The sequence below is a fragment of the Periplaneta americana genome, chromosome 14 (genome assembly GCF_040183065.1).
Source record: "Periplaneta americana isolate PAMFEO1 chromosome 14, P.americana_PAMFEO1_priV1, whole genome shotgun sequence".
NCBI classification, from domain to species: Eukaryota; Metazoa; Arthropoda; class Insecta; order Blattodea; family Blattidae; genus Periplaneta; species Periplaneta americana.
The window spans coordinates 160,310,415-160,325,785 of NC_091130.1; the positions used below are offsets into that span (position 1 = coordinate 160,310,415).

Here is a 15,371-nt window from a genome sequence, read left to right on the forward strand (position 1 = left end):
TGGAGGGACGCTGTGGAAGAAGAATTCTAGAGTGAGGACTCAGTAAAAGAAGACATTTGGAGAGGGCCAAGACCCAATATCGGGCAGTAGTAGTAGTAGCAATAGTAGTAGTGGTAATGGAAGCAGTAGCAGTAATAGAGCAGTAATAGTAGTAGTAGTAATAGTAGTAGTAGTAGTAGTAGTAGTAGTAGTAGTAGTAGTAGTAGTAGTAGTAGTAGTAGTAGTAGCAGCAGCAGCAATAGCAGTAGTATGGGGAAAAAAAAAGACACCTATCTCTGCCAGCTAGGTACATGTGAGGACTGAGGATCAGATAGCTGGCCAACAATCTCTGAGGTACCTAATAAAGAAATTAGTTCGGGAGCAGCAAATTTCCAGTAGAAACAAGGTTAGATGTGGATATAAAATCATCGTTCAACTAAGACATGTAATGCAACTCAAAATGCCATTAGGCATTACGCTGCAGAAATACGTAATTCCCCACGCTCACTATTATCATTCTTGTATCTAGGTTATTCATTTGTTCATTCACTATTTCAATATAGCGTGTTTCAAAAGTCATGCATGTTTTCTGCTGCAGCTAAATGGAAATGTTTTTCGAAAAATGCTCGGACACATCAAACAGTATATTTTAAAAGACATCTTTTCACAAAAACAAACCATTCTTGATGTCATTGTTGTGTGAGTTGTGACGTCATCGGAAACACTTTTCACTGTATTTTTCTGTATACCATCTTTCGGATGGTATTATTCTCGATGGTTACACAAGCTATCAATTGTTTTATACAAAAAACGTTATGATAACAAAATAAATAGTTGGATTTCCTGGTGTTATGGAAGCAGTATATTCATAGAAATTAACAGAAAATAGCGATGTTATTAAGTGAAAGTGAGAGGATTGAGATTTTAATGATGATTGGATATGGTGACAGAAAACATACACAAGATGAAGTACATGCACTTTTCAATTAAACACATTCTGATCGGCCTCCTATTTATCAGTCAACTGTGAGTATAATACAAAACAAATTAAATGAACATGGATATGTGAGATGTTCAAAGTTCTGGCAGATCATCATCAACTACTGAAGAACTGATAACAGTGGAAGGCAATCCACATTCTTCACTTATTGAATTATAATCTACATTTGAACAACCATCTGGAGACTGCTGCGTTGTAATAAATATCATCCTTGCAGGAGGTAATGAAAGATGACAGACAGAACATTGCAATTCTGTGACACAATGACCAACCTCTGCGATAGAGATCCCAATTTCATATGAAGCTTGCTTTTCTCTGATGAATCTACATTTTGTCTGAATGGAGAAGTGAATAGACAAAATTGCAGGTACTGGTCACAAAACTAACCCACGCTGGATGGTACAAACTGACATGCAATTTCCCCAGAAGGTAAATGTATGGGCAGGAATTCTAAGATGCAGAGTTTGGGCCCCTACTTTTTTTGACGATACACTTAATGGGGCACATATTTAGAATTTTTGTGTTAAGCGTTAATACCAGCCTTGCCGTTCTTCACCCAAACCTCCAGGAACCAGACTCATCTAATGAGTCCAAATGGCATCAGCTCCTCCTCATTATGCTGTTCCTGTGAAGGGTTTCCTAACAGACGGGTCGGAACAAGAGGGCCTGCAAGAATGCTGGATCTTTCCTCTCTTGATTACTTTCTATGGGGTTATTTGAAATGTAAGTTACAGTAAAATCCCTTGTAACCGGCAATACCAAAACAATGGCACTTTTAGCTGGGGGGAGGAAGGGGGAAGAGTTAAGTCTGCCATATTGCCACAGTCTGGGTCGTCAGTTTTGCCACATTAGGAAGTTCGCACGAACTTTCATTTTCAGTGAATATTCGAACCTAGAATTAGTGTATTATTTTTGTTTAATAAGGAAAATCCACACAGTTTTTACGTTTATTCAGTTATGAGCAAGTGATAGAGAAATAAGCTTCACATGGCTGCAGTTTCAACATCTGGCACCACGAAATACGAACTTTTTTTTTTTTTTTTGTATATACTGGTATTTATTCAATTATCCGGCAAAATCTCGTATCCGGAACTAGCCTGGTCCCTTTGGTGCCGGTTAAGAGGGATTTTACTGTATTTGCTACGAAGCCTGCTGATATTGATGCGATGAAAAGAAGAATACGAGTGGAGTATAGAGAAATAGCACCAGCAGTGATTGAAAATGTGAAATAGGAATTTGTTCTGCGTCTTTTACATTGCCAGATCGTAAATGGGCAACATTTTGATTTTTAACATTTAATTAATTGAACATTTGTTTCTGTAACACACTTATTTTAGCTATTTACTTTGTTACCATAGCAACGTTTGTTGTTTAAAACAACTGATAGCTTGTGTAACCATGGAGAATAATAAAATCTTTCAGATGGTATACAGAAATATACAGGATGTCATTTAAAAATGTTTCCGATGATATCACAAGTCACACAACAATGATATCAAGAATGGTTTGTTTTTGTGAAAAAGTGTTTTTTAAAATATACTGTTTGACGTGTCCAAGCATTTTTCGAAAAAACATTTTCATTTAGCTGTAGCAGAAAATGTGTGATTTTTGAAACGGACTGTATATTAAAAATTGTTAACTGTTTTAAAGATCTTTACGAAAAATAAGTAAAGTTTTCTGATAAGTAGAGAGCTAAAATATAAACTATAATTAAATGCCGTACGTGTTATGATGTTTCTAATTTCAAGTAATTCATTTGTTGTTGTTGTCGTTTGCTAATGCCGAATATCTGACTACGAAATCATTAATTCTCTCGCTCTCCAGTATTTTTCACTCAAGGATGCCAAGTTGATAGTAACTGGACAGTGTTGAAGATGATTTTGATGCATTTCCTCCTGAAGGTCACATAAGGGCAGAGTGGTGAAGGAAATGTCCCAGTCCTGTGGAGATGCTTGGCCAAGCAGTCGTGGATTCTTCCTTGAGTATCCAGGGATGTTTTGGGTTGAGACAGATTCCCACCTTTTATTTTTGGAAATGATGATTTGTTATAATTTTGTGGTATTGTGAAGTAATCATTATTTTTGGGGGCAGGTATCCAATGAACCAGACGACCAAATCAGGAAAGTTGGACCTTTCTAACTTGCTGGTCGGTAAGAGGTGAGAAGAAGCTAACGTGGGAAGAGGATGACCAACACCTCCATACAGTAGAGCCACGCTGACCCGTCCCCTCGCTGGTAACAGGGGAAAAGGTCAGTGGTCTTACATTGATAATCCTCCCGGCCAACTAACGACGGGTGTGGCCCGCCAAACATTTTGGGGGTAGTACCGCCAAAGCAGAAAAAGATGGTGCTCTATCTAAAACGGTTACATTTGTGCTAAACTAGCACTCCAGTTTTTTAAGTAATTCATTTAAATTCCTTTGTAACAGTTTTTCATACCCACATAACAGCACAGTTGAATTTTTTTATGCGGTTTGCTTGGAAATTTATATTTCTCTATGTGGGCTAATAATGTTTATGTGTAAGTGACATAACAGAATTCAAGAAGATCTCAGGTACATAAAAATAATCCCCTTCATATTATTCACGGAATACATTATAACCTCAATATGCTGGAAATGGTGCTCCTTCTAGCATAGTTCAGGAATTCCTAAGTGAAACATTTCCATGGAAACCGTGGCTATCATGTTCTCCACACCTCATCACAGTGCACCGCAGGGCTACCAAAGTTCAACTGATTATTCAGTGGATGTGTCGTCACAATCACATGATAATTGACGTAACACTTTATTTTCAGATAAATTCTTGCAAACCGATGTGTCTCAATATTTTCAAGTAAGTTCAAAATTTCGATGCTTAAAAGGTCTACTACTAATTTTGAGGGACTTAAATTACAATATTCATTAAAAAGACGCTGACATTACACAACTACGTATGCATTCATATTATTTTAGTAGATTTAGAACTATTTGGTATTTAACATCACATGTAACTTTTTCATTAATTTCGAACCAAAGTTAATAAGAAATGTTTTTATTCAAGAACAAACAGTTTTTATTTCACACGACTGCATTTCGTATGTTTAACAGTTTAATTTCACCCTCTCATGCACACTACTAATGCTAACAATGTTCACATTTTACCTTCGTGTTAGGAGAAGGTCGCTGCTGTAACACAGGTTGCACTGCTGACGTTACAGTGTTTTCTTCAGGCAAAATATCCCTCACAATAGAAGGAGGGGAGAAGAGGACAGAAGTGTCTCCCACAAGTGACTTACTCTGCAAAGCAATCAAACAGATCTTTTCTATAATTCCTGTATAGACCTGGCATGTGAGCTGTGTGACAGGGAAAGAATAAGCTATCAGAAAGAGAGTTTATTTCATGATGATTAATATTATTCTAATATTCCGACTCGGAAGTTCATCTCAGACTAAAACCTATCTCCCCCCTCCATACGCATTGGTGACACATCCTCTGCACATGTACAGCTGCTGAATACGGCCCAACCTGTCAAAATGATTTAAATGTTTTTTTTTTTTTTAATTTTTCTAAAGAGTTTTATTTCAAGTGAGGCAATTCTACTACACATGAATTGTCGTTCTTATTTTATCTTATGTTATTTTTCCAGTGTGATCTTCCTATGTATTGTATTTTATTTGCTGACAATATAGTAATTATTACCAAGAGAAGATATACTCTTCAGAGATCTTTGTTTGTTTTAAATAATGTGGTAGGAAATTATGTGGAAATATCGCTTACAAAAACAAAACTAATGGAATTTAGAGGTGATGAGAACTTAAAGGGAAAAATAATAATACAAGATAAAATATTGCAACAGGTTTCTGAATTTTCCTATTTAGGTTGTAACATTTCATATTTGAAATCTGCAGATGTTGATAATAAATTATCCAGGTTCCAAAAGGTTAATAGTACAATAAGGAGGACCCTGTGTGCAAAGTAAGAAAAGACACAATCACTACATTGTAATCAAGATATTAACATACGGCTCCGAGACTTGGGAGAAGAAAAAATAACAGAGGCTGCTGCAATGAGATTCCTTTGCTCAATAGCAGGGTACTCTTTAATGGGTCAGAAATGAATTGAAACTGAATGCTTTGAATGACATTATACAACAATATAGAAATAGATGGAATCAACATGTAGAAAGAATGGAACACCATCGTCTACCATTTCAGTTCCTCTATTACAATCCAAATGGAACAGGATGCCCAATTAAAGGATGGCGAAATGTTTTCTCTTAACTTTGACACTTTACTTTCACATAACTGATCTCTAACAAGCGTTACAACTTGTATTGTGTTGACTAGCGTTGTACTGAACCTTTTGGGTAGGGTGGTCAGTCACTTCAATGGAAGGAGAATGCACATCTCACACCTATTCTGTTATCTTTGAAATGTCACACTTATCAATGGAAAGGCTGGACATGACAAGATAATGAACAATTTTATCTGTAACTTCAGTTGGTAATTAGTGAACTAAAAGACGTTAGGTGGAATAAACGAAGCAGTTTTCTTTAATGGACAATTTATGGGGAAGTCGTTTAGATTTGATTCTGTAGTTATTGTTTTTTCTTCTCAAACTTTGAAGTGTTTAACATTAACACAATACATTTAGCAATTACGAACTTGAAAATGGCATTTTTCAGCACACGAAAAAAATGTAGAAGTATTACTTCCTGCAGAATTATAAAACAAGAACTATTACAAAGGAAAGTCTGCACCATTTCCATATGGTGCACTATGTTCAAAGCAGTAAAGTGGTTTAAGGTTTGTTCTCATGACAGCACTGATACCGTGACACTGATGTCATGGCAGTTACCTGTCCACGTGACAGGCTCAGAAATTTGGATTTTCTTTCATTGCCATTTGTAGCTATAGAGGATTCAAGGTTAAGAAAAAGCATAGGGCATAGGGGCTGTTCCATCACATCACTAGTTGCCATAGAAACGCCTACCCACCACACAGCTTCTACAATGTACTTGGCAATGCTCATAAACCGATGGAATCCTCTACAGCAGTCGAGAATATTTCCCATTGCGTTAAACATTTGAAAACTTATTTACTTACAAATGGCTTTTAGAGAACCCAGAAGTTCATTGCCGCCCTCACATAAGCCTACCATCGGTCCCTATCCCTACCATCATATCCCACCTCCCTCAAATCCATTTTTATATTATCCTCCCATCTATGTTTCAGTCTCCCCAAAGGTATTTCCTTTCAGGTCTTCCAACTAACACTCTATACGCATTTCTGAATTCATCCATACATGCTACATGCCCTGCCCATCTCAAACATTTGGATTTAATGTTCCTAATTAAGTCAGGTGAAGAATACAATGCATGCAGTTCTGTGTTGTGTAACTTTCTCCATTCTCCTGTAATTTCATCTCTCTTAGCACCAAATACTTTCCTAAGCACCTCACTCTCGAACATCCTTAACCTCTGTTCCTCTCTCAAAGTGACAGTCCAACCGGTAGTATAACTGTTCTATAAATTCCAACTTTAAGTTTTTTTGAAAGCAGACTAGAAGACAAAAGCTTCTCAACTGAATAATAGTAGGCATTTGCCATATTTGTTCTGCATTTAATTTCCTCTCTAGTATCATTCATATTTGTTACTGTTGCTCCAAGATATTTGAATTTTTCCACCTCTTCAAAGGATAAATTTCCAATTTTCATATTTCCATTTCGTACAATGTTCTGGTCACGAGACATAATCATTAATCATATATTTTGTCTTTTCGGGATTTACTTCCATATCTATCTCATTACTTGCTTCCCTAATCGTTTGTGGATTTTCTCCTAACATATTCACGTCATCCACATAATCCTACAAGTAGGGTGATATGCAGAAACTGGCACAACAGAGAGAACATTTTTCCAAAATATGAAATAAATACAGCAATTCAATATTAAAATACCTTCGTTCCCAATACATATGAAGCAGGTTTATGAACTTCAGTGTCTTAATTTATAAATTGGGAGATCCAAACATACTGGCAATTAGCAACTGGTGCCTCATAACCATTGAAGAGGATTATAGAAAAGAAAATTAGGCCTCTTATTGGTTTACCAACACAACAAAGAGGTTTTGTGCGGATACCAGGTCAGTTTATCAACTCATACTTGTAAACAGCTGTCTTACTTTTCTAGATGTTTCCAAAGCCTTTGATAACATCGGCCATACTCAACTTGAAAATGACTTCAGTTCCTCAGAGGCTATCTCTCTGTTAACACGTAGAAATAAATACCACAACCCGGACAAAGGACAAGGACATCAAAGTTTGTAGAGGAGTAGTTCAAGGTTTGGCAGTTGACTTCATATTAAGAGAACTATGTAATGCAGAATGTGCTTCTCAGTTTGGTTACACTGTCATGATAAACCTTCCTAACGTATCAGCTACTCTGCAAATCAGTGCCTCACACTTAACCATAGGCAACAGGGAAGATAAAGAAAACTGTTATTACAACTATTTCTGTCTTAATATAGCATCCATGGATGAAAGAGAACACATTAAATATTTGGGCGTTACTTTTATTGATAAAGTGATTTTAGATGAAAAATCCATCATAAGTAAATTAAATAAAAGCATATCCAAACTTGTACACTCGATATTTCTGAAACCGTCACTGCAATGGGAATGAAACTCTCTTACATGTTCTTGGTGTTTGTCCCAAAGGGGAGCTATTAAGAAATAACAGACATCACATGGTAAGGAGTAACACTGCCAAATGCCTTAGAAAATTTGAAAACTTTGAAACCTATGAAGAAGTTCCGTGTATCTCAATTGAAGTTTCCAAGAAACGTGCTGACATCACTGCAATCAACATTGGCAACATTGTGCCCCCGTAAGATATGCGAACTGAACCTTAATTCCTTTTCAGCCTCGGCAATTCATTTCTCTCCCTGTATTCCTATTTCTCTCTTTTCTACCCCTCTCCCTTTCTCTCCCCCACTACTCACAATTTTGAGCCTTCTTGCGGGACAGTTTATTTGCACTTGCAGTCCAGTGTTGTCAACTCAACATGAATACTGTAGCACAGAGTGGTGAAACAAATATTACTAAGCAAGTAATAGCATTTTGCATAAGTCAATCAGCGTCATTAGACCTACTTAAATTAAATTATGAATAAGTAATAATTAACCTTACAGTATTATAAGCAATATTCAAGAGACATGACACTGACGGAAGTTTAGCAACATCCCTATTCGGCAAGGTTCATGGCCTGCTGTTTGACATAGTGGGAGAGAAACTGGTGGAATGGGGTGAGTAGAGGCGTTAACTTTTCCAAGAACGACGACAGCGCTGAAGGGGCAAAGATCCGATGGTCCGACAATACATCGTGAAAAGAAGAGGCACTATGAACCTTGCTTCAAATATCTGGAATAATTGGATTATTGTTTGGAGAATGTGGAACTATTTCAAAATTTAGTGTAAATTTTTCAGATAAATTTCATATCAATGCATCAGTTCTCCAGGATATATCTAAACAAATTTTAAATTCTTCTTTGTTAATTGTAAATCACCATTTATACAGTTTTATAAATGAATGAATAAATAAATAAATATATAATTCGGTTAAAGGGATGGCTGCTGATAAAGCAAAGGGTAAAAAAAGAGAAAAACTTAATTATAAAGAAATATTGTTTTTTGTACATAAACAAAGAAATTAATTACGTGGCTGTAACCAAATGATAACCCTTATCATAGGGCAGCTATCCCTTTCTAGAATTTCTCTCTCTTTATAAAATAAAGCTTTAGAAATTAATAGTTTCATCTAATATCCTAAGAAATAAAATACAATAAATCTGCATAATTAAACAGTTTGTCAGTATCATCAAATCTTTACCCGAATGCAAGAACTAGATAACTCACTTTTTTACACTGAAGAGAACAAAAAAAAAATCAGGGTAGACTGTATCGCAAGTTTTATTCGTGAAGACTTCACTGATAGAATTTCTGTTAAGGTAAACATCAGGCATTCGCGCCTGGCTGACGCTCTGCTTTAAGACATGCCCTATAATCTCTACAGACATCACAATCGATGTCCTCTACCATCCTGATGTGCTTTCAAGTATTTCGTCTTGGCTTTCTGAGTGACAACCTTCAACATTTTTTAATTCTGTCGCCGAATCCCACTTTACATGTGCACCATTCACTTGATTGCATAGTTTCTGAGATATAAGCATTGACCATAGCGTGTCAAAAAGTGTCGCATGTCATTTTCACACTCATATCCATAACTCGGATCAAAAGAATAGCTATACATATTTATACATTGGCTCGACTCAACACCGGTTTCAATACAACACAAGTAGCTTTTCTGGCAAAAGATTACACATTGTGCCAGTTAATATCATTTTGTATGATGAAAAACCAATGAAGTTGCAAAAAGAAGAGAAATCAAGTAAGGAGTAAAATTGACGTTTGAAACATTAATTTGCATGTATAAAAGTAGTCACAACAACACTGAAAAGACTTGCACCAGATTCGAAACAATGAGCAAAGGAGAAATACGAACCACTCATTTTGTTTTGGTTTCTCAAATTTATTGATGCTACTAGTTCAATAGATTCCTCTTGTTCTTGGGAATTGTGGAATGGATCGCATGGGTTTTTAAACATATCTATTGCCTCCAGGAATATGGAAAGCTGGTTCAATGGTAGTTACAGTAATATTAATGGAGAGAAAAAACTATGCAAGATATGAAAAGAAAATATGAAAATGGTACCAAAACATTATGAAATATAAAAATGCTACTGGTACTAAAACATTATGAAATATGAAAATGGTACCAAAATATTATGAAATATGAAACTTTAGAAGTGATTGCATTCTACACATCCTGAATCGTCAAATGGTTTAGAATATGACATCCCTGTCACTAGTGACAGTACTCACAACACAGGGTCGAGTTCACTTCAGTGTGGGTGGCACCTTGCAGTGGTGTCACTCTGGTGCCAGTGCCCAGTGTTGCATATCAAAACTTTGGAATATGAAACATCACTGTCACAACACTATGGCATCTAAAACTGTTCCCACGCAGCGACATTTACTCTCATGACAGCAATGTCGCAACATCAGAGCCTTTACAGCTTCAGCACAATACTCCAAGATACGTAGACATGCTTGACTAAGGACAGCAATGTGGGATCTGCCATGCCAAGAAAATATATGAACTTCTCATCTGTGTATTCTATTTGTTAAAGCAATTTGTTTAACAAAAAATATGTGTACAGTACTTTCTCTCAGATTCATGCTATAAATTTATAGTCTGTGCTGAAAAGCAATAAAACCTGTGTTAAAATTTCTCTCTAATTCACATTTTTCAAGATAGTACATTTGAAATTTCAATAGCAGAATGCCCCTAGATTTTACGAGCATTTCCATTTGCGAATCTTTCAACAAGTGCTATCATTTGTTCAACGAATTGTGTTGTTATTGTTTTCTAATGCCAGACGTTTCACCTCTTGCACTCCAATATTTTTCAAAGATATTATCATGGTCAGCCACTGAAGCACAGATTTTGAGGTGTTCCGAATCCATTTCTTGGTTTGAGTTGCACAATGGGCAGCTAGGGGACTGATATATTCCAATTCTATGTAGGTGTTTGGCCAAACAATCATGGCCTGTTGCCAATCTAAATGCAGCTACAGACGATTTGCGTGGTAAATCGTGAATTAACTGTGGATTATGATGCAGAGAGTTCCATTTTTTCCCTTGAGATTGTGTTATCAAATTTTGTTTGTTGAAGTCAAAGTATGTAGATTTAATAAATCTTTTCACAGAGTAATATGTAGATTTAGTAACAGATCCGTAAGTAGCAGTGCTGCCCTTCTTTGCTAAAGCATCCGCATTCTCGTTTCCCAGGATTCCACAATGGTATCCATTGGAATACAATTCTTTTATTGAGTGATATTAATTGAGAGAGCATTTTAGTTATTTCTACTGTTTGAGATGAAGGTGTGTGTTTAGAGACTATTGATAGAATAGCTGCTTTGGAGTCTGACAATATAACTGCATTCTTAAATTTATTGATGTGGCATAGAAGATTCCTGAGACTTTCACTGATTGCAATGATTTCTCCATCAAAACTTGTTGTTCCATATCCAAGAGATCTATAAAGTGAGAAGAGACAGCACGTAACACCTGCACCTGCACCTTGTTCTCTGGAGATCAAGGATCCGTCGGTGCATAAATGAAGCCAGTTTTGTGGAGGGCACCTAATATTAATTGTCTCTAAAGACAATTGTTTCAGTATTTCAGTGTTTACTTGTGATTTCACGATTTCTTTTGTCAAATTTAGATTATATTCTTTATTCAAAAGAGTTAAAGGGTTTGGTTTAATTTGTAAGTTTTCTTTTAAATTCGGGAGATTGATTTTCTGTTTTAATTCTTGAACCATGGATATGAAACTTCTTTGAGTTTTAAATCTACAGAGAGGACTGTATGAATGCCAATTGTTTCCTGTAATCTGATAAGTTTTTCAAATTGAATCAGTGCTTTTTCTTCTATTGTCATTTTGATGCTGTTAATATTAGTGAGGAATCTCATAGAATCTATTGGTGTTGTTTTGATTCCACCAGTAATGAGCCTGAGAGCTTGGTTTTGAACATTTATTATGCAATAAAATGTAAGCTGTTTCCATTGCGAGAATGAAATTAAGGAATGAAGCAAGTCAGAAAGGTGCAATTCTCTTCTATCATTTTTGTTTTAGGAGAAGCAAGTGTGGAATTGCCAGATTCAATAATTATCTCAGAAGCTATTCACAAGCAATGAATTTGATGAAGACAGTAGTGATGATCGCTTAGAATTACTTGGTAATGCATCTAACAAAGATTAACTTTCTTATCACAGAAGCTTAGAGACAGAAACGCCAACCAATGCTGTATACAGAAATATGGAACGCCTGACGTCATTTATTTTCAGATTAATGGATGAGAAAGAGTGTATTTACAACAAAATCTCACACCAAAATTTTGTTTATACAATTAAATAACAGATAAGTGAATAAAGTTGTTGTCTAAAGAATATTAAAGTAGAATTTAACTGGATTTAACACATGAATGCCCAGAATTTGTATGACTTTGGTTATTCGACGTCTTCCTGTTAGACATTTAGTCAGTTAAAGTTACAGTATTTTCTATAGTTCGTCCGTCGGATGGGGATGTTAAGCCTGGTGGCCCCCTTGGTGCTATTCGACAGGAGTAGGCTACGTGCCAGCACTGGGTTTCCCCTTCTCCCTTCCTCACCTTCATCATCATTATCACTCATTCCAGACACTACACTTACAGGAACACTTACACATACACTCACCTTAGTACACGACATAACTCTCCACAGATACACATCACATACAGTGTAACCTGCCGAAGTGGTGTACAACTAGAAAATGGGTCACAGTTCTACCGTCTATCCACACCATGCAGAACCCGAATCACGCAAGTGGACACGCACGGACGCGTGCGCGCGCCCCCCCCCCCCCCCGCGCATGAGCGTGTAACAGCAACAAAAGAAACCTACTATTTAGCAATAGCAATTATCCACAAATCTTAACTGAAGATTACACATAAAACATGCAAAGCCACTGGAAAATAGGAATCAACCAAACAAAAAAAGAAATAGCAGTCGAATTTAGAATGTTACGTCGGTGCAGGGGTACTCGACACTTCGTATTGCAGATTCTGCATTCAGAAGAGCAAATGGACACACACGACCTTGGAGAATATTCAGAGGTAAAAAATCTGATGAGAAAAATTTGCGTATAAATCAGTGTTTGTTTGCTGAATTCATTAGCTGCACTTTTAACAAAATTTCTACAGTGGATATGGTCTAATTTTAGCAAATACAGTATTGGGGGCAGGCTTTAGACAGGACACTCCCATTTCTCCTGCCAGCATGCCACATCATCATCATCTACAGCAAGTACTGCATGTATTCACAAAGAATCATACCGGTGTCTCCACGATGTAGGATATGTCTGTAACTCCTGGTACGGCGATATTTCCTGGGGTACTCCAAGAAGGTGCCAAAGCTTTCCGTATCTTTTTGTTGGGCTGAGCATTTTCTTTTCCAACAGGAGGTGATGCTTTGCGTTTCACTGTTAAATAGCCACTGTCTTGAAGAATGTCCTGTAAACAAAATGTAACAATTTAATTTCCCTCACTAGCAACACTTCGTTTAGACAACCCATTTTGTAGCACACACCTCACAATGTAATATATAAAATAAAACATATCAATGCTAAAATGAAATGCTGTCAGCTTATCAAAAACATACTAGGAGATTCTGAAATAATGTGACTAACTGTATATACTCACAGCCATACTTACTGGCTGGTTTGAGTACAGCAAGCTGCTGTCTGTTTCGTACTGCGAATCTGAAAGATCTTGCTCCTTTTTCATGATCTCTGTCAGATCTTCAACCAAGCAACCAGGGCTTTGTGGCTAGAAAAGAAATCATACCAGGATTGCCATTATAAAGATGCCACTGCTGGGATTCATACAGTATGATGCACTGTCTAGTCTTCCTACATCCATTCAGCTATACTACATATAAATCGCATCAATCATGGGGTAGGACTGTAAGCTGAAGACCAAGTCTTATTTCTGTTTGGGTATCTGCTATCTATTTACTGTCTGATTTCATCCATATCTTCTCACTGTTACTTGTCTTGATGTTAACAAGTGAGGAGTGTGGAGGTGCATGGGAGGCATGGAGTTAGGGCTTCATTCTTTCATGCCCTCAGCACTAGAATGAGATGGTGTAACAGGACTGACCCCACCTTGGAACCTACTGAGTGTGAGAATTCCACAGCAACATGAGGTAAGTGGGCAATATCTTCAGTTCGGAGCGGTTAAAAGGGGTCTATTACTATCTTTCTCTCTCTAGAGTGACAGCCATCATGCTTCTGAATCTGTGTCAATGGTTTATCAAATTCAATCCTCGGGTTCTTAGTGAGAAATTTAGTCTGTCACATAGCTGATGTTTCATTTCACGACCTTTGAAATTTCTTACGATAATATTTTGGTCCTCCGAGTTCACCAATTGTGTGGAAGTTAATAAAACTTCCGTCTATTAAGTAAGATTTAATAGACATTTTAAGCAAAACTGGATGTACTCCAAAATCAAGTAGTACTGGCCATCACAAACTTGTTTCCACATCCAGTCAATCATCGTCTACCGAGAGATGACATCTATTTCCAACAAGATGGAGCTCCAGCTCACTATGAGCATTTAGACCAGGTGGGAGAGGTCACATAGAGTGGCCAGCTAGATCCCCAGATTTGTCACCTTTGGACTTCTTTTTGTGGGGCCATTTGAAGTCAGTAGTATATCGAGAAAGACCAAACATCTTAGAAGATCTGGAGCATCGAATAATGGAAGTACTGCAAGATATTCCTAAAGCTTCCTTAAATGCTTTCTATGATCGACTGGCACATTGTCAAGCAGCTGAGGGCTACCAGTTTGAACACAGAATTCAGAAGGTGAGCTAGCTTTGTTTTGTTTTTGTTCACGAAGGAGTATTTTATTATTTTTATATTGAATACACTTTTCTGCTTTCTTGATTTAGCAACACAGAAGTAACAAGTGTGGGTACTTTTTGAAAAGCTCTTAATGAGCATTATTAAAAATAAAAAAATATATTGGGTGTTCCATTTAAAATAAGAAAGTTGGAGTTACTTCCGGTTAAACCGAAAGAAGAAAAAACTCTGCAATATCATTATTGAGTTCTTAGTATATGGTTATCCCAACACAACAATTTTCATGTCACTGAGCCACATGCTTCAAAAGTTATTTAGGTGGTGCGGGATTTTTAACTAACCCTGTAGATGAAATGTGGGATTACTTGAACAAGTCTTACCAAGTACTTCACCACGCCACCATTCTTCTCCAGCTCGGCCAGTGCGTTCTTGAACGGTGTTGGAGTCCTGGGCGTGGAGTCAGGAGGGTACCTCCTTGATTTGCTTGGCGTGGAATAGTCCCGCTCACTGTTCCTGTTCATCTGACTCTGCTTCACTGGCTGCATCGGCAGGGGGTTCGGAGTGCACAGCAGGCCTGGGCTGTTTTCCTTGTCTCGTCGCTGCTGCAGCGGTGTGGACTGCGCTGTTATGGTGCACTGCCGCAAAGGCGTTCCCACATCGAAGGACAGGTTGGGGCTGTTCAGAAACTGAAAATAAATCACGAACAGTCTCGTATTAATAACTCTGCTCTCCTATTTTTTCTTATGATGCTCTTAGCAATATATTCTCTCTCTACTGTAAGCACTGTCAAAGCTGAGTATCTCTTGGTCCACTGCATTTTAACATGCTTCAGATTCAGCTGTTGCACTGGAGTTGTTCGACAGTTTTGGTACTTCCGAAAAGGTATTTT

General features: G+C 37.2%; 1 protein-coding gene across 4 annotated transcripts in view; it reads right to left on the minus strand.

Moving 5' to 3' along the window:
- Positions 1 to 15,371, minus strand: part of Myb (proto-oncogene like protein Myb) — a 101,133-nt gene that overhangs the window by 16,979 nt on the left and 68,783 nt on the right. For 3 of the 4 annotated variants that reach the window (XM_069846534.1, XM_069846535.1, XM_069846532.1), the window contains exons 10-13: positions 14,863 to 15,168; positions 13,319 to 13,444; positions 12,953 to 13,129; positions 4,122 to 4,256 (exon numbers count right to left, since the gene is read on the minus strand). In XM_069846534.1, coding sequence (XP_069702635.1) covers positions 4,122 to 4,256; positions 12,953 to 13,129; positions 13,319 to 13,444; positions 14,863 to 15,168 — 744 coding nt within the window. The remainder of the gene's footprint in view (positions 1 to 4,121; positions 4,257 to 12,952; positions 13,130 to 13,318; positions 13,445 to 14,862; positions 15,169 to 15,371) is intronic. The other variant, XM_069846533.1, reaches the window with a different exon arrangement.